This window comes from Syngnathus floridae, chromosome 5, assembly GCF_059516105.1.
Source record: "Syngnathus floridae isolate MCC-2025c chromosome 5, RoL_Sflo_1.0, whole genome shotgun sequence".
Taxonomy (NCBI): domain Eukaryota; kingdom Metazoa; phylum Chordata; class Actinopteri; order Syngnathiformes; family Syngnathidae; genus Syngnathus; species Syngnathus floridae.
The window spans coordinates 19436145-19460557 of record NC_142417.1 but is presented as its reverse complement, the minus strand read 5'-3'; the positions used below and the strand labels follow the sequence as shown (position 1 = coordinate 19460557).

The window sequence follows — 24413 nt, the reverse complement described above, 5'->3', positions numbered from 1 at the left end:
ACATATACCGGTGTCTCTAGCCCTTTAAACCGAGAGCTACTTCCTGGGTACTGATGAAGGCAAAGGGCTACCGGTTTGACACACATTTCTGAAATAGCCAATTTGCTCAATTTGGCTTTCACTATGTGTTATTATTGTCATTTCCATTTCACATGTAAGTGTGATTTTAACAAGAATAGCAAAAATACAGTCCAACCTTGGTTTTTGACCACAATCCGTTCCAGAAGGCGCTTCGAGAAGCGAATCGGTCGAATACCGAATCCAGTTTTGCCATTACAAATAATGGAAAAAAAATTTAATCTGTTTCAAGACAAAAAAAAACCCGCCTTTTTTAAGCATTTTTTCATTTGCGCATATTTGTCCGATCGCGCAACTGCAGCGCACCGCCAAACGCGCAACCGTAACGCGTCGCCCACCGCGCAACTGCACCGTGCTGGACGCATTATTGTGACAGAGCCGTCGCTGAAATTTAGAAAATATTTTTAAAGTCCTGATGTACTTTCCAAAATTTAAGTGGATCTAAGTGCGCAGAGAGCTTAATTTTGTCCAATTGCGCAACTGCAGCGCACCGCCGAACGTGCAACCGTAGCGTGTCGCCGACAGCGCAACTGCACCGCGCTGGTCACATTATTGTGACAGAGCCGTCGCTGAAATTTATAAAATATTTTTAAAGTGCTGATGTACTTTCCAAAATTTAAGTGGACCTCAGTGCGCAGGGAGCTTAATTTGGTCCGATCGCGCAGCCGCAGCGCGCCGGGCGCTCACTGTTGCATTGCTTTAAGAGTGTCTTTGTGTTTTAGGATGGCTTTACTGCTCCCACTTGCTTTCTTTGGAGGCATGATTAGGGGTTAATACAATCCTCAAAGTAACGAGAGTACAATAACAACGGAGTCAGTCGGCATCCGGGCCACACGGTCGGGTTTTCCCGGGTCCTCCTGGCTCATCTCGCGAGCTTCGACCTCCAAATTTTTTTCGACAACTGAAGCAAAAAATTCTCGAATTTTTTGTTCGAATTCCGATTTGTTCGAGAACCAGTACGTTCGAAAACCGAGGTTTGACTGTAAAATAAATAGATGCAGCTCACTGACAAGTGCCGCTATTTGAGCTAATTTTAGAACAGTCCTGCGGACGACTCATGCGGTCCTCACGGGCGACCTAGTGCCCGCAGGCACCGTGTTGGTGACCCCTGTTTTAGAGGGTCCTAATGCTGTTTTCTTTGCACAAACGATAGTATTTATTTATCAATGGCTACTCTACGTGTTATGTGAAGTCCTCTGATTGGTTTACCGCCCCGATCTATGTAAAATGTAATGTCCTCTGATTGGTTCATCAGCCTAACGTGGGAACGTAATTTCAATCTCTTTGTGTGTCTTAGTATATGAAAAAAAATCGACGACAAAGCAGACTTTGACTTTGATAAAACAACCAAATAAACAAAACAAAAAACTACATCTGAAAAAAATTATATTTTCAGACGAAACTGGATGAGGGCGCTCTAAATCTTACCGTTGGCCTTCATCAACTGGGTGGGCTTAAGAAAAATGGCACCAAAAAGAAACTCATATTTTGCAGGTTACAAACTTCAAGTTGTAAAATATGCAGCTGAAAACAGTAATCGAGCAGCAGAAAGAAAGTTTGGAGAACCGTGATGTACCAATGGATTACTATTTCAAGTGACGTCAGTAGCACGGCGCGGCGGTTGTTTACATAATGGACAAACGTATCCACGTAAGGACTACCGGCATCATTAGCGGTGATCATTTCTAAGTGACACGGAGGACAAAGAGTTTGAAGGAATTAAGGATTAGGAATGACATAGAAGGTTTGAAAAACTATTATGGCTTTTACGCACGCCCGGTCCTACTCTACTGAGTCGGGGGCCGGCGCTCGGCCAAGTGGCTGTCCGCGAACGGTGCATGGGGCTCGGACATGGCCATTACGCAAGCCCGGTCCGCTGCCATGGAGCTCTCGTGTCTGGAAGTCCACGCCGCCACACGCTTGGAAGTTTGTTTTGTTGAATAAAGAGCCGTTTACCAAACCCACGTCTATCCTTGTACTTTGTTAACGCTACAATATAGTTATATATTAGATCTGTGGAATAAAGACGAGGCTGACGTCAGGGTGCACGCGCGGCGATGTTGACAAAGGACGAGGAATTTGATTTAAAGTGCACGGATGGTTTGATAATATTATTGGCTTATATTATAGTTATTTGAAATATAGTTTATCTATCGTTATATGAGCCTGTGGAATATTTTGAAGTGCAAGCGCCCTCAGCCGCGCGCACCCATTGTTGACAAAGAACGATCGATGGATTTAATGAATTGGAGTGACGCTGATGGTTTTATCAACATGTTATTCATGTAATAGTTGTCCTTAATCACTCTATATGTTACGTCAGGCCCGTTCTCAGCTCTTTGTTTGCGTTTGTCACGTTAGCACACCTATCGTTTAGCCTGTTGTTGCTATTTAATGAATTGGAGTGACACAGATGATTTTATAAACATGTTATTCATGTAATAGTTGTCCTTAATCACTCTATATGTTACGTCAGGCCTGTTCTCAGCTCTTTGGTTGTGTTTGTCACGTTAGCATACCTGTCGTTTAGCCTGTTGTTGCTATCGTTCAGCCTGTTGTTGCTCGTTCATGACTGTTTTTGGTGTGGGATTTTGTCGAATAAATTGCCCCCAAAATGCGACTTATACTCCGGAGTGACTTATATATGTTTTTTTTCACTTTTTGGGGCATTTTATGCCTGGTGCGACTTATACTCCGGAGCGACTTATATTCCGGAAAATACGGTATATGCATTTTTCCAAAATGTGCACGGCAGTAACACAACAGCAACCAGGCAGTACAACAACAGTAAAACTGCAGTAACGCATCTGGTTAAAAAAATAACCAGCCTAACGGAAAAGTCATTGATCGTTTACTGTAAATAAATGTCTTTTTCCAAAAAGTGCCTGTAACACGGCAACAACACGGCAATAACACAGCAGCAACACGACAGTACAACGGCAGTAACACCGCTGGTTAAAAAAATAACCAGCCTACCAGAAAAGTCATTGATCGCTATCTTCATCTTCCTCCTGTGCACTAAAACCACTGAAGTCGTCTTCTTCAGTTTCGGACTTGAACAGGCTCAGGATGACTTCGTTAGACACTTTCCCACCGTCTCTCTCTTTTTCGTTGTCGCTCTCACTGTCACTTTTGTCTCGAGGCGAAGATGTGCTCGTGCCGTTCTCTTCATCACGCAGCAGTCCAGCTTTTCTAAACCCGTTGGTGATCGTGGATTTTTTCACACTGTCCCACGCGGTCAGGATCCACTGGCAGACTTGAGCAAAAGTTGCTCTTCGGATGCGGCCAGTTTTGGTGAATGATTTCTCGCCGCTGGTCATCCACGCCTCCCACTCAACTCGGAGTGCCACTTTAAATGCACGATTCACACTGATGTCGAGTGGCTGCAAATACTTTGTTGTGCCCCCAGGAATCACAGCTGGAATTGAGTTTGTCCTCTTGATGGCAGCTTTCACAGAATCTGTGATATGGGCCCTCATGCTGTCCAAAACGAGCAGTGTTTTTTTTATGTGAAAAAATCCTCCTGGTCGCTTGCCGTAGCACTCCGCCAGCCATTCCTTCATTAGGCTTTCTGTCATCCACCCTTTTGTGTTTACTTTCGCGACGATGTCTTTCGGGAGGTTTTCTTTTGGCATAGTCATTCGCTTAAAAATCACCATTGGTGGAAGCTTTTGTCCGGATGCTGTACAGCTCAGAACACAAGTGAAATACGTTCTCTCATGGCCAGTTGTTTTCAGCATGACGGAGGATTCACCTTTTCTGTTTACAGTCCTAGTGAGAGGCAAGTCAAACGTCAAAGGCACTTCATCCATATTTGTGATCTCGTCTGGTCCGATGAAATTCTCAGCTATCTTTGTTTCTGTGAATTTGTGGAAGTTTGTAACTTTTTCCTCGTAGTCGGGAGGGAGTTGCTGACACACAGTCGTCCGTGCCCTGATTGACAGGCTCTTTCGTCTCATAAATCTGAGACACCACGATGGTCCACCTGTAAAATCTTCAATCTTCTTTTCGGTGGTGATTGTTTTGGCTTTCAGTCGGATCTGCACGGTGGAAACACCTCGGCCGTCTGCTCTCTGTGTGTTCACCCAGTCTTCAAGAATGTTTTCAACTTCAGGCCATCTGCTTTTTTTACCTCTGAAAGCTTTTGTCGTCTTTTTGCATTGTGTCAGTTCTTCACGCTGCCGTCTCCAACATCTCACCATCGATTCATTGATGCCAAGCTTACGTGCCGCAGTTCTATTTACCTCTTTGACAGCCAAATTGATTGCTTTTAACTTAAAAGCTGCATCAAATGCATTTCTTCGTGTGTTTTCCATGATGAGGGTGTGTGCGTGATGCGCGAAATGTTCAAAGCACTAACTAGCACGTCTTCTTCGGCGCATTATTGCGCTTGCTTCCTGCTAGAGCGCGCCCTGGAGGCCGTAAAAATCCATAAATACGCCGCGCCGCCATTTAAGCCTCCGGGTTCAAAGTAACCTTCTGAATAAAATGCATTAAAATTTCACATTCATTACAACTTGTTTTTGGTGAGCAAAATAATTGAATTTAAATGCTGATTGATTGGGTTTTAATACAATGCAGATGGTCCAAACAGTGCCACTGCTTTGTGTAATCTCTAAGTCACATGGCAGAGTAAGAGAAAGGGTTTAGAGCCCTTTGACGCAGGTCACCTAGCGTGCATTCCTACTAAAGCTCATAATAGTCACAAGCAACACAGCAGAATAAGCAGCAGCCATAGTACTGTTTCAAAATAGTATTTTTGTTGTTGTTTTTTTCTTCAAGATACCGCACAACAGTGGTCCACAGCCTTTTTATGAGTGTATAAAAGTCATCAAGTCACAAAAATCCCGAAAAAATCTTAAATAAGCCGCACCTGACTATAAGACGCAGGGTTCAAAATTTTAGAAAAAAGTCATGGCTTATACACCGGAAATTACGGTATGCTGTTTTATTTTTTATTTTTTTGGAAAGATCGTATTGCAAATTGTCATGCAGACCAGCAATCTAGAGACCAGAAATTATTTGCACCTGCATTGTTATGCATCTGAGAATCCAATTAATCTACATTTATGAACCAATGTTCTTCGACAGAATGATCACCATGGATATTGAGCAGGTCATCTGTCTGTCCTTGGCTCTGCTTCTGGCCATCAAGTACATCTTCTTTGAGCAAGTAGAGATGGAGTCTACCCTATCAATAAGGAACCCCATTACTATGTCCCTGGCTCCGCGACAGGACATGGAGAGTTGCTGCCGGAAGGAGGTTGATCTTACCCAACACCATGCACCCACCGTGGGTCTTCCTCCTACCATAAGATCCAACAGGGAACCTATAGGTATGCCTGTGCTCAATTGGAGTCAATTAACCATCCCAGTTTGTTTGTTTGTTTGTTCTTTTATGTATGTATGTATGTATGTCTGTATGTATGTATGTACTTTATGTATGTACTGTATGTATGTAGTGTATGTACTTTATGTATGTATGTACGTACGTACGTACGTAAGTACGTATGTAGGTCTTCTGTTTTACACCAAGTAGAAAATATTCAGGGGTCAGAGAAAAATGTGAAACTTTTTTTGCAAGTTGATCCCAGGGAACTGAAGCAAGGCTTTTATTAAAAACTCAGAAATGACAATATAATGAATTAACATTATATTTAATGAACCTTGGCGGATTGGCTCAGTGGTAGACTGATCTTCTCCCAATACATTCATTAGGGGTTTGACCATTGTGACCATGTCAAAATGTCCCTGATCAAGTTACCGCAAAATAAATAAATAAGTAAATAAATAAAAATAAATTTCGCTGACATCATTGCACGGTGCCTGTTGCCAGGTTTAGTGGTGGGTCCAGCGCTAGCTGCTCACAACATTAGCACAAGCAATGCTCAAGTGTGCCATACAGGCTGGTGAGAGGTGTCTCATTGCTTTTCAAAGGCAGTTTATTAAACCTAAATTACCAAAATGTCTAAATATTCCATAGCTGCCGCAGTAATTGGTAATGAGTAAGAAAAGAAGTGCATCTGCCTTGAAAGGGTGATCCGTGTTTCCAGATATGCCTTTTACCGCTGTCTCTCATTTTCTTTGCTATTCCTTCTTAACATTATCTCTCTCTGATCGCCTCCTGCACAACTTTGGCTCGTGCAGTCAATGACTTATTGACAATTAGTAATTGGCAATCATGTGTGGGCTCTTTCAAATGAATATGAGAACAGCTTCCAGTACACATCACTACTTTTGACAGTCGGCATTTGAGTCTCGATTTTGCTATTTTAATATGCAACAATGAGGTTCAAAATAGGATTTTTGATGTAAAAACAGAGACAAAAACACTTATTTTGGTATATATATTTTATTTTTTGTTTCTATTTCTGTCTTATTTTACTTTTTACAATTTTTAGTAGGATATCCAAATACCAAACTATTTGATAGCTTCAATTCTAGTTTATTAAATGATTATTTCTAATTTGTTTCTATAAATATTTAGAGCATGTGTTTAACACAGTTTACCGTAATTGCCGGACTATAAGGCGCACCGGATTATAAGCCGCACTAGCTAAAATTCAGGAATATTTCTTTTTTTTTCTTACATAAGCCGCACCGGACTATAAGCCGCACTTGCACACGAGTTTTTTACAAAGAAAGACAGTACATAGAAAGCCTTTTTAACGTTTTAATAACATACTTGAACATGTCTTTCTAAACATTGCCTGTGACGCAGCAGTAGTACCGCAGCAATGCGGAAGTGTGCACGCGAGTTATTAGCAAAGAAAGACTGGACACAGAAAGTTTTTTTTAAAGCTTTAATAACATACCTTAACATTTCTTTCCAAACACTGCCTGCGACGCGGCAGTAATACCACAACAACACGGAATTAACACAGCAAAGTCACTGAGACGCGGCGGTAATGGCGGCGGTTACACAGCAGCAACACGGTAGCACAGCACGAACAGGGCTGGTTAAAAAAAACATACCAGTAAAAGTACAAAAAGAGCCGTCTTCATCTTCCTCCTGTGCACTGAAACCAAGTCTTCCTCCTTAGTGTCCGATTGGAATGGCGTTAGATATCCTTCGCCTCACACTTTCTCAGTCTCTTTCGTCGTCGGTTTTATGCATTTCTTCGAGTGTGAAGAGGTTCTGTTCATGCTAATCTTATTCATGCACGAAGTGCTACATTATATTAAACTAGCGAGCGACACGTATAGCTTAAAAGCGGCATCATATTCATTTATTTTATCCCCCATAATGACGGTTTATGTATAAAAGCTTCCTGTCTTTGTGTTAACGTGGGTGTGTGCGTGATGTGCGAGACGATCGCGTCTTCTTCGGCGCATTATCTCTTCTTCGTCTGTCTCACTCTTGCTTCCTGCTAGAGCGCCCCCTGGAGAGCGGAGGCCGTAAAAATCCATAAGTACGCTCCAGAGTAGACACAAGATAATGTCATCAACATCGACTGCCTTTGGCTTAAAAGCTGCATCATATGCATTTATTTTGTCCCCCATGATGACGGTTTGTGTATAAAGGCTTCCTTTCAGTAATGTCCGTCTTGATCGCGTGATGCGCGAAATGTAAACAAAAACTAGCACGTCTTCTTCGGCGCATTATCTCTTCTTCGCCTGTCTCGTTCTTGCTTCTTGTTAGAGCGCCTCCTGGAGGCCGGAGGCCGTAAAAATCCATAAGTACGCCGCGCCGCCGTTTAAGGTTCAAAGTAACCTTCTGAATAAAATGCATTAAAAGTTCACATTCATTACAACCTGTTTTTGGTGAGCAAAATGTCAGAAGAATTGAATTTAAATGCTGATTGATTGGGTTTTAATACAATGCAGATTACTTCACTGGTTTCTTTTATATCAAACAAGTTATTATCAAACAACTTGTTTGGTTTAAAAGAAACCAGTGAAGTGATTAAAAAAAGGAAAAACAAGATGAACTTAGTACAATTACAATGCAGATTGTCCAAACAGCGCCACTGCTTTGTGTAATCTCTGAGTGATATGGCAGAGTAAGAGAAAGGGTTTAGAGCACAGGTGTCAAACTCAAGGCCCGGGGGCCAGATACGGCCCACCACATCATTCTATGTGGCCCGCGAAGACAAATTGTGCATCAAATTCGTGTGTCATTACTAGAATTGCAAATTGTCTTCACTTTTAATAATAGCTTTTTTTAGAAATATTTGACCAGTTTTTACTCGTCTGATTTGAAAACGAGTTATTTGTCAGTTTGTTTTGTAGCTTTTACTGTATATAATAGTGTTAAGAGTAAAAGTGATCAAGTCATCACAAAAATCACGAAAAAAATCTTATATAAGCCGCACCTGACTATAAGCCGCAGGGTCCAAAATTTTGGAAAAAAGTCGCGGCTTATAGTCCGGCAATTACGGTAATCATGTCCAACTTTATGTATATGTTCAAGTTAAAGAGGGGGTATATAGATTGTGTTTATTTTTCAAAGTTAATTTATTTTAAAAACCCTCAATTAATGTCAATAATATTGTTTTTGATAGTATGCAAAGCAATATGACATCAATGTACATTTTGTCGGTATAATTGTTAATAGTTTATATGATTTATAATAGCACTTTTATTCCTACATCACAGCTTCTAACTCATTGTTTCTTTAGATGATGTCATCCGGCCCCTGGTTGATCCTGTTAATGATTTTGGGTCAAGTAATGTCTCCATTCTTGGTGAAGGAGAAAAAGACATCAAATCTGAAATCACTGAGCCCCATCTCCCCTTGAAGCCAAGAGACCCTTTTGAATGTGTGTCCATTCTCAACAATCCAGTGGTAAGACACCTCTATGCCTCCCTGCTTGGCACTCAGCATTAAGGGTGTGAATTGGGGGGGTTAGATCACCAAATGATTCCCGGGCGCGGCACCGCTGCTGCCCACTGCTCCCTTCGGGGATGGGTTAAATGCAGAGACAAATTTGAAAGAACTTGAAAGAACAAGAAAAGAACAAGAAAATAATAAAGTAAAATAATATATTTTATATAAATATGTATGTGTGTGTGTGTGTGTGTGTGTGCGTGTGTGTGTGTGTCTATATATATAAATACCGTAGTTATTCAAATTATCGCCCATATTCTAATAATCGCCCAGTGTGTGTTAGCAATGACCTCTAATTATCGCACATGCTGCTAAAAATTCCCCCCCAAAACTGGTATTGGCCCGAATATAAGACGATGATTCTTGCAATGAAATAAGACTGAAAAAGTGGGGTTTGTCTTACATTCGGGGTCTAGACATTATACCCATTCACTTGTGTGCAGCGGTAAGTTAAAGGTTGCTGTGATCGTGTGCGTCTTGACACAAAGTGAGTACCGTATTTTTCGGACTAAAAGTCGCTCGGCGTACAAGTTGCATCAGCCATAAAATGCACAATAAAGGGGGGAAAACATATATAAGTCACACCAGAGTTTAAGTCGCATTTTGGGGGAAATCTATTTGAGAAAATCCAACACCAAGTACAGACATGAACCAGCAAAACAGTCTAAACGATACGAAATGCCAACGTGACATGAACATAAACAAGGAGCTGAGAACGGGCCTGACGTAACGTTAACCGTTATTCAAATAACTGTAACATAAATAATACGTTTATCACACCATCTGTGTCACTCCAAATCATTGAATCCATCCTTTCTGTAAACAATGCCGCGTGTGCGTCGCGTGTGACGTCGGACTTGTCGTCAGTTGCAGTTCAAAGTATTCCACAGACCCATATAACGATACATAATCTATATATCAAATAACTACAATATATACAACAATTTTATCAAACCATCTGTCACTCCAAATCAATGAATCTATCGATCGAATTCTTCGTCCTTTATGTGAACAACGCCGCGTGTGCTGCGCGCTGCTGACGTCAGACTCGTCATCAGTTGCAGTTCAAATTATTCCACAATATAAACAACAATTTTATCAAACCATCTGTGTAACTCCAAATCATTAAATCCATTGATCGAATTCTTCGTCCTTTATGTAAACAACGGCGCGTGTGCAGCGCGCTGCTGACATCTGACTAGTCGTCAGTTGCAGTTCAAATTATTCCACAGGTCCGTATAACGATATATAAACTACATATCAAATAACTATAATATAAACAACAATTTTATCAAACCATCTGTATCACTCCAAATCATTAAATCCATTGATCGAATTCTTCGTCCTTTATGTAATCAACGGCGTGTATGCGGCGCACCGCTGACGTCAGACTCATCGTCAGTTGCGGTTCAATTATTCCACAGGCCCATATAACAATATATAAACTATGTATGAAATAAAAAAGTTAAAAAAGCTGAAGACCCAATGATTGTCACACACACATCTGGGTGTGGTGAAATTTCTCTGCTTTTAACCCATCCCCGAAGGGAGCAGTGAGCAGCAGCGGAGCAGCAGCGGAGCAGCAGCGGAGCCGCGCTCGGGAATCATTTGGTGATCTCAGTGGCCTAGTGGTAGAGTGTCCGCCCTGAGACTGGAAGGTTGTGGGTTCAAACCCTGGCCGGGTCATACCAAAGACTATAAAAATGGGACCCATTGCCTCCCTGCTTGGCACTCAGCATTAAGGGTTGGAATTGGGGGGTTAAATCACCAAATGATTCCCGAGCGCGGCACCGCTGCTGCTCACTGCTCCCCTGTCCCCCAGGGGATGGATCAAAATCACACGGGGATGGGTTAAATGCAGAGGACAAATTTCACCACACCCAGATGTGTGTGTGTGTGTGATGATCATTGGGGGAAAAAAACAAAACACGGCTGTTGACTCTGGAACTATGCGCACTGCTGACGTCAGACTAGATATATCAAATAGATGTAATATAAACAACAATTTTAACGAACCGTCCGTGTCAATCCAAATCATTAAATCCATCTTAAAAAAAACGTTAAAAAAACAGCTGTTGACTCGGGAACTACGTGCGCCGCTGACGTCAGTTTTGTCGTCAGTTGTGGCTCCTATTATTCCACAGATCTACGTATATAACTATATTGTAGCGTTACCAGGGAAGACGTGGGTTTGGTAACCGGCTCTTTATTTCACAAAACAAGAGCTCAACATATGAGCCAACACAGTGCTATAAGCAAGCAAGCGCCCTGGATCCGCCCTCCTGTGTTCTGACCGACACCCGGGGTCGAAAAGAGCATAACCATCCGAGCCAACCCCCTATACAGTCCTCAGGTTCCCCAACAATAGTGGTAGCAGTTTGCATTATTTTATTGCAATGTATTTCCTTATTCAGATTTGTTTCAAGACTACAGTTACAACTAGACTTCACTTTGATGGTTCATGCAGTTATTGCAATTTTGTTGTTTTGTCACACTAGATTGGTTTATTTACATTTCAAAAACCAGAAGCCATTCATTTACAAATGTGATTGCACTTTAGTTTACATATTTAAATGTTCAGACATTAAGATGTGATAGACAGTTTTTGCATTATTTGAGTGAGGCAAAATAACATGCTTTTTCTCTTGAATATATTGTTATAATCATTTGTTTCAGCTGTAATCATTTTCTGGAGAAAAATTAAATTTGGTGTCCCAAAAGTCTTTTTTCAAACTTGAGTCTTGAAAAAGAGGGGGTCGTCTTATAATCAGGGTCGTCTTATATTCGGGCCAATACGGTGTGTGCGTGTGTGCGTGTGTGCGCGTGTGTGTGTGTGTGTGTGTGTGTGTGTGTGTGTGTGTGTGTGTGCGTGCGTGTGTGTGTGTGTGTGTGTGTGTGTGTGTGTGTGTGTGTGTGTGTGTGTGTGTATATATATACGCACACACCGTTCAAAAGTTTGGGGTCACCCAAACAATTTTGTGTTTTCCATGAAAAGTCACACTTATTCACCACCAAACGTTGTGAAATGAATAGAAAATAGAGTCAAGACATTGACAAGGTTAGAAATAATGATTTGTATTTGAAATAAGATTTTTTTTACATTGTCAAACGCACCTCTTTTATTAAGGTGCTCCCGGCTTCCCGGTAACGGGTTTGTCTTGGCCGGGGTTCGGTGATCCGTCCGTAATCTAACCACCCAAGTTAAATTAACTCTACCGGAATCAATCTAATTTCTTTACGACGCCAACCCCTCTCAAGTCACCCGAAGCTCGAGCCGAGTAACTCAATTCGAGGCAAGACTTCGAAGTGACCGCGTCGTATTGATGGCTCCCCGTTTTCCTGTTTGAAGCTTTTATTATGTTACGGATATTTTAAGATGTCTTTGTTAAGATCTCAGGGATTCGTTTGTATAGCGCACCCTAGCACTCGTTTTGCCGAAGTAACTGTTGATATGGGTCCGTTCTACTTGGTCACTCAAGTAGCGAGCCTACTACTTTTTTATTCGAAAGAGAATCGAATTAATAAAAGTGTGACAATAATAGCATTTGAGAAGAAAGTTAATGCCCTTTACATTATTAATTCTAACTTCTTACACGTATATCCAACACTTAACTGTCGGAGTGCTTCAACCCACTTGATTGCTTTAAAAGGAATAATAACTCTCTTGAAACGAATCAAAATGTTCTACTCTAATTAGATTTGCCCTGTAATTAATTTGGAAGGCAAGTCTATTTTTCGATCTGGTCCTATTTAACTTTTGACGCAGCCCGACAAAATTAGAAACGGGCCTGCGCCCGACGGACAATCAAAGTACTTTTATCCTTCACCAACTCAAATAATCTGATTGAACCACCATCGTTATTTTATTCAGAGGAAGTAAATTTTCAAACGGATTAACATTTAACGAAATTCACTCGTACCTCAAACAACTACGAAGGTTATTTAATTCTCTAAAATTGTCCGATGTTACTTTTGACGCGGCCCGTCAGAAAGGGAAACGGGCCTGCGCCCTTCAAAGAATTAAATTACTTTCAATTCTACACTAATACAATAATTCGATTTAAACACCCTCGTTAATTTATTCTGACGACGTAAACTTTCAAACGGATTGAAATTCACTCGTACCTCAAATAACTACGAAGGTTATTTAATTCTCTAAAATTGTCCGATGTTACTTTTATTTATTACGGTCCTATGTTATACCATAATAACCACCCGTACATCAATCAAATTGTCAAATCAACCCCAAACAATAGATTGCACATTACTTACAGATTGGTGCACAATGAAGTAGATGAATATACAAGCCACATTTATTGAAGAAACATGAAATAGAATTACAAATCTCAATTACTCCAAAAACCGAACAACTTCACTCGCTGATACCCATGCTAATAAAATCATTCAATCCCAGAGCAATTCGATTGCAAAACACAGATCATGAAAGAGGGAAAAGGTAGATACTAGTTGGGTGCTATTTTTGGTGGAAGCAAAGTCGAGTGATCAGTTCGATCTTACTTCTAAAATCCAAATTAGAGAAACAGGTTGGCCTCGAGAGGACCGACGACCCGATGGCTGTCCCCCCCCTTGCGTAAATACAGAAAAGTCGTTCCCCTCACCTAGTTCCTCATGCAAAGTTGTCCAGTCCAATTCTTTTGAGTAAATCCAAGTTAATCCAAGCAAACGATCCTGCGTCTCACACAAAGATCCCGGGACTTTGGAAAAATCTTGAAACTCCTTCAGGCTTCTTCACGTATGAGCGCTCTTTGGGGGAAAAAGCCACGTAGCTGCCCCTGCAGGTCTTTTTATAGACTTCTCTGTCCCCCCCCTTTCTTTCTTCTGGTACCTATACCCTCCCCATAGGGTAAGATTGCCCAGTTTCCCACGCTCGTACACCTGTTGCTCTACAGCAGCTGCTTCCGCCCTTTTTACGACCACGCATTTCTTTCCACCAAATGTACAGCTAGCCCCTGGTAAAACCTTCCACTTCCTCTTTTCTTCACTTCCTGTTTCATGAGAATAACTCTTTAAAGTTACACTTCAATCAACTCTGAAATTAAAAATCCAAACCTTTGATCTATTTCTTTAAACAATTTATAACACGCCACTATTCTCACAGTGGCGGGCACCTTGATCAAATTGACTGATAATATTGCTTAAGCTGTTACAGAATACAATTTAGCCAAGAAAAGAAATCAAAATAAAAATCACATTTGTGCTTCTCCAAACAATTTATAACATGCCGCTATTCTCACAGTGGCGGGCACCTTGATCAAATTGACTGATAATATTGCTCAAGCTGTTACAGGATACATTTTAGCCAAGCAAAGGAATTAAAAATAAAAATAACATTTGTAGTTTCTCCAAACAATTTATAACACGCTGCTATTCTCACAGTGGCGGGCACCTTGATCAAATTGACTGATAATATTGCTTAAGCTGTTACAGAATACATTTTAGCCAAGCAAAGAAATCAAAAAGTAAAAATCACATTTGTGCTTCCATGCGTGACCCACAATCCGACACCGTGTTCCTGTTTTATTCCTATTTTTACTAGTTTAGCTTATTTTGGCCCTTTTTGGTCTCATGTATCGGTTTGGCGCCATCTCCTGGATATATTTGGAATTTCAACTCTGCCAATTTATTCAGTAATCCTTAATTCAAATTTTGTAACATCTGCTACTAAAATTTGGAATTTCAGATCTGCCAATTCATTCAGTAATCCTTAATTCTAATTCTGTACCATCTGCTACTAAAATTTGGAATTTCAGCTCTACCAATTCATTCCTGTGAACAATCCATATTCACCATTTGCACCATCTCTTCTCCCCTCCCCCATGTTACATGACAACATCAAACTTTGCTTTCGTCAAAGAATCCTCCATTTGCAGCAATTACGGCTTTGCAGACCTTTGGCATTCTAGCTGTTAATTTGTTGAGGTAATCTGGAGAAATTTCACCCCACACTTCCAGAAGCAGCTCCCACAAGTTGGATTGGTTGGATGGGCACTTTTTGCGTACCATACGGTCAAGCTGCTCCCACAACAGCTCAATGGGGTTCAGATCTGGTAACTGCGCTGGCCACTCCATTACCGATAGAATGCCAGCTGCCTGCTTCTGCTCTAAATACTTCTCGCACAATTTGGAGGTGTGTTTGGGGTCATTGTCCTGCTGTAGGATGAAATTGGCGTTGCAAAATGGAGTGATAGCCTTCCTTATTCAGAATCCCTTTTACCCTGTACAAATCTCCCACCTTACCAGCACCAAAGCAAAACCAGACCATCACATTACCTCCTATATGCTTAACAGATGGCGTCAGGCATTCTTCGAGCATCTTTTCATTTGTTCTGCGTCTCACAAACGTTCTTCTTTGTGATCCAAACACCTCAAACTTGGATTCATCCGTCCACAACACTTTTTTCCAGTCTTCCTCTGTCCAATGTCTGTCTTCTTTTGCCCATCTTAATCTTTTTCTTTTGTTGGCCAGTCTCAGATATGGCTTTTTCTTTGCCACTCTGCCCTGAAGCCCAGAATCCCGCAGCCGCCTCTTCACTGTAGATGTTGACACTGGTGTTTTGCGGGTACTATTTAATAAAGATGCCAGTTGGGGACCTGTGAGGCGTCTGTTTCTCAAACTAGAGACTCTAATGTACTTATCTTCTTGCTCAGTTGTGCAACGCGGCCTCCCACTTCTTTTTCGACTCTGGTTAGAGCCTGTTTGTGCTGTCCTCTGAAGGGAGTAGTACACACCGTTGTAGGAAATCTTCAATTTCTTAGCAATTTCTCGCATGGAATAGCCTTCATTTCTAATAACAAGAATAGACTGTCGAGTTTCAGATGAAAGTTCTCTTTTTCTGGCCATTTTGAGCGTTTAATTGACCCCACAAATGTGATGCTCCAGAAACTCAATCTGCTCTCAGGAAGGTCAGTTTTGTAGCTTCTGTTACGAGCTAGGGGCGCCAGAGTACGCTAAGTTGGTCCCCCTAGTTAGTGTACTCATCCACTTTACCCCCACTTCGCAATATATATATATATGTATATATACATATATATATACATATATATATATATATATGTATATATGTATACATATCAGTGACGTGCGGTGAGGTTAATGACTGGGGAGACTGGGGAAGCACTGACGTCACCTCCCCGGTAAAATTTGTCCGGCACCTAACCGCATCACAAAAAAGGTTTAGGAACGCTGCTCTAGTGTGGCTTATTCATTATTTAATTTGAACTATTTTAATTAAAATCTCATATCAGCAATTTTCACACGTAAAAACACTCAATAAAGCACATGGAATCAAAAACTTGCTTTCGATCGTGCTTACCACTCCGTTTGAAAAGACATGCTTCTAAGTCCCGTTGTCCAAATCAAACCTTTTAACTCCAGAGTTGCTCTTCCTTTACTGATGACCTCCTGCTTCGACCGAAAATCCATCGTTGAAAATCGTTTGTATATGTAATCCTCCATTTTAAAACGAAATGTAAAAACGGAAAAAAAAAGAAAAAAGACGAATGTAAAACAAATGGACGACTGCTCCTCTGTTGTTCACTGAAAACAACTTGGGCTGTTGTACACTGTTTGTATTCAGGCCTGAAGCGAACTGCACCAGAGTTCATTTGGAGACCTAAAGTGGTCTCGGTCTGTTTCTTTAATCCGCACCAGGATTTGTTTGCGTGTATTCACACTTGCACAAAATGTCCGGACCAGCGTCACAATCGAATCCTGGTTCGTTTAAAGTGGACCAAACAGTCAGGTCAGGTCAAACACCCTAAGTCTGCTTTCGGTCCCGATCAAACAAGCGGACTAAAGGACTTTTCTGGTTTGAATACACCCTTAAATAATGCCCAATGTTTTAAGATACAATCATATTTGCAGGCTTAGCGAATATTTAAATCAGATGGGCACAAACACACAAAAGAGGAATAGAACAGGTTATTAACAAGTAACTTAATCAGAATACATTTTCAAAGTAACATTTTCATCCCTGTCAATTACACATTAAATTTTCTAAAAAATAATTGATAAAAAAAAATCTCATTAATTCATTACTATGTCATCAATCTTCTCTCTCATACAGTAGTATGCAAAGGTTTGGGCAACCCTGATCGTTTTAATGAGTTTCCTTTATAAATCATTGGTTGTTCGGATCAGCAATTTGATTTAAATATATCATATAGCAGACAAACACAGTGTGAGTGAGTGAAATGAACTTTATAGGATTTACAGAAAGTGTGCAATCATTACCTTAACAAAAGTAGGTAGGTCCATAAATTTGACCTATTCTTGCAAACAATGTTTAAGAATCAGTGACAAAGTTGAAATTGCGCAGTGGCTGGATACCTCAACAGGACAACGACCCCAAACACTGCTCAAATTCTACTAAGGCATTCATCCAGAGGAACAAGTATAACATTCTGGAATGGCCATCTAAGTCCCTAGACCTAAATATCATTGAAAATCTGTGGTGTGATTTTAAAGTGAGCTGTCCGTGGTCGGAAACCATCAAACCTGACTGAACAGCAGATATTTTGTCAAGAAGAATGGTCAAAAATACCTTCAACCAGAATCCAGACTTTCATTGGAAGCTATAGGAAGTGTTTAGAGCAGTGGTTCTTAACCTCGGTTAGTCGGCTTCAGGGGTTCGGCAGAGCTGGTATGTCATTGCCCCGCCCCCTGTCCGTGGATGGCCGAACACACCGGTAGCACCCCTGTCCGCGGATGGCCGAACACATTGGTAGCACCCCCCCCCCCCCCCCCCCCGTCCGCGGATGGCCACACACCGATAGCACCCCCCCACCCCCGAACACGCCGGTAGCACCACCACCCACTCCCTGTCCGCGGATGTCAGAACACAATGGTAGCCCCACCCCCCCAAAGAGGGGTTCGGTGAATGCACATATGAACCTGATGGGGTTCGGTACCTCCAAAAAGGTTAAGAACCATTGGTTTTAGAGGCTGTTATCTCTGCAAAAGGAGGATCTACTAAATATTGATGTCATTTTTCTGTTGGGGTGCCCCAAATTTATGCACCTGCCTACTTTTGTTTAGGTAATGATTGCACACTTTCAGTAAATCCTATAACCTTCATTTCACATCTCAAATATCACTGTTTTTGTATGCTATGTGATATATTTAAGTGGAATTACTGATCTGAACGACCAATGATTTATAAAGGAAAATCTTGAAAATGATCAGGGATGCCCAAACTTTTGCATACGACTGTATGTCTTCTCTCTCATATTTCCCATCCACAACGCAGCATTAGGTTGAAAAGATCGTCCGCAATTCAAAACCTGTTCTCTTTATCCACTGCCCTCAACCTTACTCAAAACATACAACCAATCCATAAACCACCTCTTAACAAAAATAATCAATTGCTCCTTTCAACCTGCCCAAATTCCGTCTCCACCGAAAACAGCCGTCATCAAACCACTTCTCAACAAACTTATTCTAGATCCACTCCTACTATCGAATTACAGACTAATTTCCAACCTCCCATTCATCTCCAAAATCCAAAAGTAGTCTCATCCCAGTTGCATTACCACCTCAAATCCAAGTCTCTCAACAGCCCTCTTCAGAGTGACCAATGCCTCAGACTCGGGTTCCACCTCCCTCCTCATTCCTCTTGACCTCACTGCTGCGTTCGACACCATTGACCACAACATCCGCTTACATCGCCTCCACATTGGCCTCTCCCACACTGCCCTTCACTGATGTCACTCCTACCTCACTGACTGGATCGAGCATGTGGTACTGGGGGATGCTAAATCTCACCCCCACACTGTCATTTGTGGGGTAGTTATTCAAAAAACTATTACATAAATAACAGGTTTATCAAACTATCTGTGTCACTCCAATTCATTAAATTCATCGATCATCCGTTATGGAAACGATGCCGCGTATGCGCCGCGCCGCCGCTGACGTCTAAATATTCCACAGACCCATAAAACGATATATAAAGTATATATCAGGGGTCACCAAACTTTCTTAAACCGAGAGCTACTTCCTGGGTACTGATTAAGGCAAAGGGCTACCAGTTTGACACACACTTCTGAAATAGCCAATTTCCTCAATTTAGCTTTCACTATGTGTTATTATTTTCATTTACAGTTCACATGTAAGTGTGATTTTAACAAGAATAGCAAAAATACAGTCAAACCTCGGTTTTCGACCACAATCCGTTCCAGAAAGTGGTTCGAGAAGCGAATCGATCGAATTCCGAAATTAGTTTTCCCATTACAAATAATGAAAAAAAAATTGTAGTCCGTTCCAAGAAAAAAAAAAAAGCCTTTTTTTAAACAATTTTTTCATTTGCGCATTTTTGTCCGATCGCGCAACTGCAGCGCACCGCCAAACACCCACCGCGCAACTGAACCACACTGGTCGCATTATTGTGACAGAGCTGTCGCTGAAATTTAGAAAATATTTTTAAAGTCCTGATGTACTTTCCAGAATGTAAGTGGACCTAAATGCCCAGGGAGCTTAATTTTGTCCGATCACGCAAATGCAGTGCACCGCCGAACGTGCAACCGTAGCGTGTCGCCGAACGCACAACTGCGAAAATTTAAGTGGACCTCAGTGCGCAGGGAGCTTAATTTGGTCCGATCGCGCAACCGCAGCGCGCCGGGCGCTCACTGTTGCATTGCTTTAAGAGCGTGTTTGTGTTTTAGGATGGCTTTACTGCTCCCACTTGCTTTCTTTGGAGGCATGATTAGGGGTTAATACAATCCTCAAAGTAACGAGAGTACAATAACAACGAAGTCAGTCGGCATCCGGGCCGCGCGGTCGGGTTTTCTTGGGTCCTCTCGGCTCATCTCGCAAGGTTCAACCTCCGAATTTTGTTCAACAACTGACGCAAACAAATTTCGAATTTTTTGTTCAAATTCCGATTTGTTCGAGAACCGGGACGTTCGGAAACCAAGGTTTAACTGTAAAATAAATAGATGCAGCTCACTGACAAGTGCCGCTATTTGAGCTAATTTTAGAACAGTCCTGCGGGCGACTCATGCGGTCCTCACGGGCGACCTGGTGCCCGCGGGCACCATGTTGGTGACCCCTGGTATAGATCAAATAACTATCATATAAACAACAATATTATCAAACTATCTGTGTCACTCCAAATCATTAAATCCATCAATCAAATTCCTCGTCCTTTGTCAACAACGCCGCGCGAGCGCCGCTGACGTCAGCCTCGTCGTTATTCCACAGATTAGCATATAACTATATTGTAGCGTTAACAAAGTACCAGGACAGACCTGGGTTTGGTAAACGGCTCTTTATTTAACAAAACAAGAGTTCAATGAGCCAACAACTACTGAACTGTAACGATAAAAACATATACAAGTTGCTACACGAAATAAAATATATCAAATAACTATCATATAAACAACAATATTATTAAACCATCTGTGTCACTCCAAATCATTAAATCCATCAATCAAATTCCTCGTCCTTTGTCAACAACGCCGCGCGTGTGCACCTGACGTCAGCCTCGTCGTTATTTGACAGTATATAGTATATAACTCTCGTGTAACGTCAGAGCTCCAACTTGGTGTCGTGGAGCCACGCCAGCATATCTGGTCCCAGGTCAAAGAGGCCAGCCTCCGAGGGTGGTCTATATAGGGGGCAGGTGTTGATGATGTGGTCGGCTGTCTGCTCGGGGTCTCCGCACTCGCATGCCGCACTGTCCGCCAGTCCCCACTGCCGCATAGACGTGTTGAAGCGCCCAACACCAGTTCTTAAGTGGTTCAGTGTGGTCCACTGCTGGCGAGGTAGTTCGTCTCCTCCTATGGCGCCGTCTCCTGGTTCCCAGATATAACGGTGCATGAGGGAGGGACCAGCGGCCTCCCACTCCTGCTTCCAAGCTGCTGCCAGGCATCTCTGGAGATGCCTTCAGGGATGAAATTGAGCATCTCTGGAGCTGGAGTTGTTGTAGTGCCAGTTGTTTATATTTTTTGCCTTCCTGGCGAGAACGAGGGTGGCAGCCTCTCGACGAAGGTTGGCCGGTGCTATTCTCGCACGGACAGGCAGGAGGGACACAGGGGTGGGTTTCAGGCATCCTGTTATAGTTCGGAGGGCGTTGTTAATTGCTACGTCCACCTTTTTGGCATGGGGGCTTCTGTTCCAAACTGGTGCGCAGTACTCAGCTGCAGAAAAGACCAGCGCTTGGGTTGATATCGGCAAGATCTTAGCAGAGGCTCCCCACGTTGTTCCAGCAAGGCGGCAGATCAGTGCAACCCTGGATGTCACCTTTGCCTTCAAGGTGTTGTTTGAAGGATAGGGTCCAATCCAGACGCACGCTGAGGTACTTCGGGGCTTGTTGAACCTCCAGGCGTTTGCCCTCAATTCTCACTGCCAGTTCTATCCTTGCTTCCCTGGTGCTGAGATGGTATGATGCAACAGTCTTTCCAACGCTGAGCTGGAGACGCCACTTTTTAAGGTATGTTACCATGGTGCGCATGTCTTCATTCAGGCCGTCTTCCGTCGCCTTCCAGGTTGGTCGGCTCGGCATGATGGCAAGGTCGTCTGCATAGCCATACTTTCTGGATGCTGTGTCCGGTAGGTCGTATATATAGATGTTAAACAGTGTTGGTGAGAGAACTGACCCTTGCGGTACCCCGCTCCTCAGTCTACGGAGCCTACTGCACTGCCCACTGCTGGTTTGGAGAGTAAAGCTGCGGTTGGAAAGCGGCTCCATGATGAACTCCAAAGCTATCACGGAGGCCCTACGCCAGATCTTTGGGAGCTTTAATCTCCAGTAGCATGATGTGAAGAAAGCTTTAAGCCATCTAGATGTTGTTGGGCCCTGGTGGATGACGAACTCCAGGTGGATGTTGTCACGGCCCGGGGATTTGCCCGGCATTAGCTTGCTAATGGCCTCACTGAGTTCCTCTGCTGTAAAGGCTCCCGAGAGATTGGAATCGACGTTGGCCGCTCTTGAGATGCAAGACACTTCACACGGTATCAGTCTTTGTCTGCATCCGGGAAGCAGCCATTCTTCAGGAGTGGGGAGGCAATGGAGTCTGCAGCTACTGGGCATCTGTGGGCTGGTGTATTTCTGCCTGTGAGCTGGTTGATGGTCTACCACGCCTTGCGTCTGGAATGGGTGAAGTCGATTAATTCAACGACTTCTGTCCATCTCCCCTTGCGGGTGACATCCAGCTTTTCGAGCAGTGCTGCTGCCATTGCGTCCTCATCTTCTCTGGAGCTGGCTCTCTGGTGTTCCCTCAGAAGGCGGCTACACTCCCCACCCCAGCCTGGTATGTAGTTCCTGTTGTACCCACATGCGATGGTCTTCTTTGCCACACGCAGGGGTCGTACAGCAGCAGGGCATCAGTGTTGGAAGCCCATTCGCACAGCGCCACTCCGCTAGGTGTTGAGTGGTTGTACCCCCAGTCTGTGTGCTGACAGTTGAAGTCGCCTGCGTATATTGCAGGTGCAGTTACAGATGGGAGTGACGCTGTGGTTGGCTCCGATGGTGGGGGCTTGGAGACGTTGATGACTGAGGTTTCCTGGATTTTAATAACCAGCCACTCGATGTTGGAGCCTGGTGGGGATTGGCTACAGTCTGCCCAGCTTATTCCAGTGCGAACGACGGTTGCCACACCGTGTTACTTGGTGTTGATGGACTCGGCAAGATGAAACCCAGGGATTTTGAGGATGTTGTTGGTCGTGGTCTTGTAGGAGCAGGACCGCGGCCCCATTGGAGTCGGCCAGGTGGCGAAGGACTTCGAGTTTGGCGGTAGTAAGGCCCTCAACATTAAGTTGAAGCACCGACAGGTCTCGGTTTTTGACAGTCAGGATAGCTGCCCGTCCACCATTCCTCAGTCTGCCGGCTCTGCGTTTGTTTGGCAACGTTAGTTTCGCAAGCGGGTCTTGCACCCTGACCTTGCTACTCATAGGGAAGACCGCGTGAAGGTTGTCGTCCATCTTCCCCTAGTATATAACAATATTGTAGCGTTAACAAAATACCAGGAAAGACGTAGGTTTGGTAAACGGCTCTTTATTTAACAAAACAAGAGTTCAACGAGCCAACAACTACTGAACTGTAATGATAAAAACATATACAAGTTGCTACACGAAATAAAATATATCAAATAACTATAACAAAAATAGTTCACCGCCACACGGCCCCAAGCACCGGTGTCGACTTCCAGGCGTGTGGCAACGTGGACTTCCATCCCGGAGGTGGCACTTCCAGCCACGGAGGTGGAAGAGAGCTCCATAGAATAGGACCGGTCGTGCGTAAAAGCCATGTCCGAGCCCCATCCACCGTCCCTGGACATCCACTCAGCCGAGCGCCGACCCACGACTTTCATCCACGGAGGTGAAAAAGAGTTCCGTAGAGTAAGACCGGGCGTGCGTAAAAGCCATGTCCGAGCCCCATCCACCGTCCCCGAACAGCCACCCGGCCGAGCGCCGGCCCCCGACTTCCATCCACGGAGGTGAAAGAGATCTGTCGAGTCGGACCGGGCGTGCGTAACAGCCATAATAGTTTTTCAAACCTTCTGTGTCACTCCAAATCATTAAATCCTTCAAACTCTTTGTCCTTCGTGTCACTTACAAACAAAGCCGCTCATGATGCTGGTAGTAGTGGGGCCCTTCGTCATCCCGTGATCGAATCTTTGTCCTTTATGTAAACAACCGCCGCGCCGCTGACGTCACTTGAAATTGTGAACTTGTGAAAAGATTCACATATAAGTCGCTCCTCAGTATAGGTCGCCCCCCCACCCAAATTATGAAAAAAAATGCAACTTAAAGTCCGAAAAATACAGTATGTAAATATATATTTGAAAACAAAATGTTCTCAAAGTTTAAGTGCACATGCATAGTAACTCGTTAAAACTGAACTGTAATTGACAAATGGACTATTCTAGATGTAAAAACTGTTTATGATGTTACAACCGTACAACAATTGTCATCTGATCTCAAACAGATCCATGACACAGCGTGACATTTGTTTTGCAGCAAGGGCCCCGTTTCCTGAGTGATGCTGAAGTGATAATGCTGGTCAACTCCAAACACATTCCAGCTTACAAACTGGAGGCCGTCATGGAGAGGCCTGAGAGAGGTGTGGCCATACGCAGACAGATGATTTCAGCAAAGCTTTCCTTTCCCTCTGCACTCTCATCTTTGCCATTCACAGATTATGACTACTCCAAGGTAAACTGATTCGAATGAAGGAAACACAAATCATCTTTTCTGCATATTAAACAAAGCTATGACTGTGTCCTCCAGGTTATGGGCACCTGCTGTGAAAATGTGATTGGATATATGCCTGTGCCGGTGGGGGTGGCTGGGCCACTACATCTGGATGGGGAGCAGTTCCACGTTCCCATGGCAACAACAGAGGGATGCCTTGTGGCTAGCACGAATCGGGGATGTCGGGCAATTGCGGTGAATTTTGTAGTTTTGAAGATGTTAGCCAGGGGTGCCCAATACGTCGATCGCGATCGACCGGTCGATCGCCTAGCCACTACTGGTCGATCGCGTGAC

General features: G+C 43.1%; 1 protein-coding gene across 1 annotated transcript in view; it reads left to right on the top strand.

Moving 5' to 3' along the window:
• The window catches only part of hmgcra (3-hydroxy-3-methylglutaryl-CoA reductase a), a 52337-nt gene that overhangs the window by 10243 nt on the left and 17681 nt on the right, over positions 1-24413 (top strand). The window contains exons 10-13 of the mRNA XM_088377272.1: positions 5170-5414; positions 8700-8866; positions 23886-24080; positions 24156-24314. Of these exons, the coding sequence (XP_088233398.1) occupies positions 5170-5414; positions 8700-8866; positions 23886-24080; positions 24156-24314 (766 nt within the window). The remainder of the gene's footprint in view (positions 1-5169; positions 5415-8699; positions 8867-23885; positions 24081-24155; positions 24315-24413) is intronic.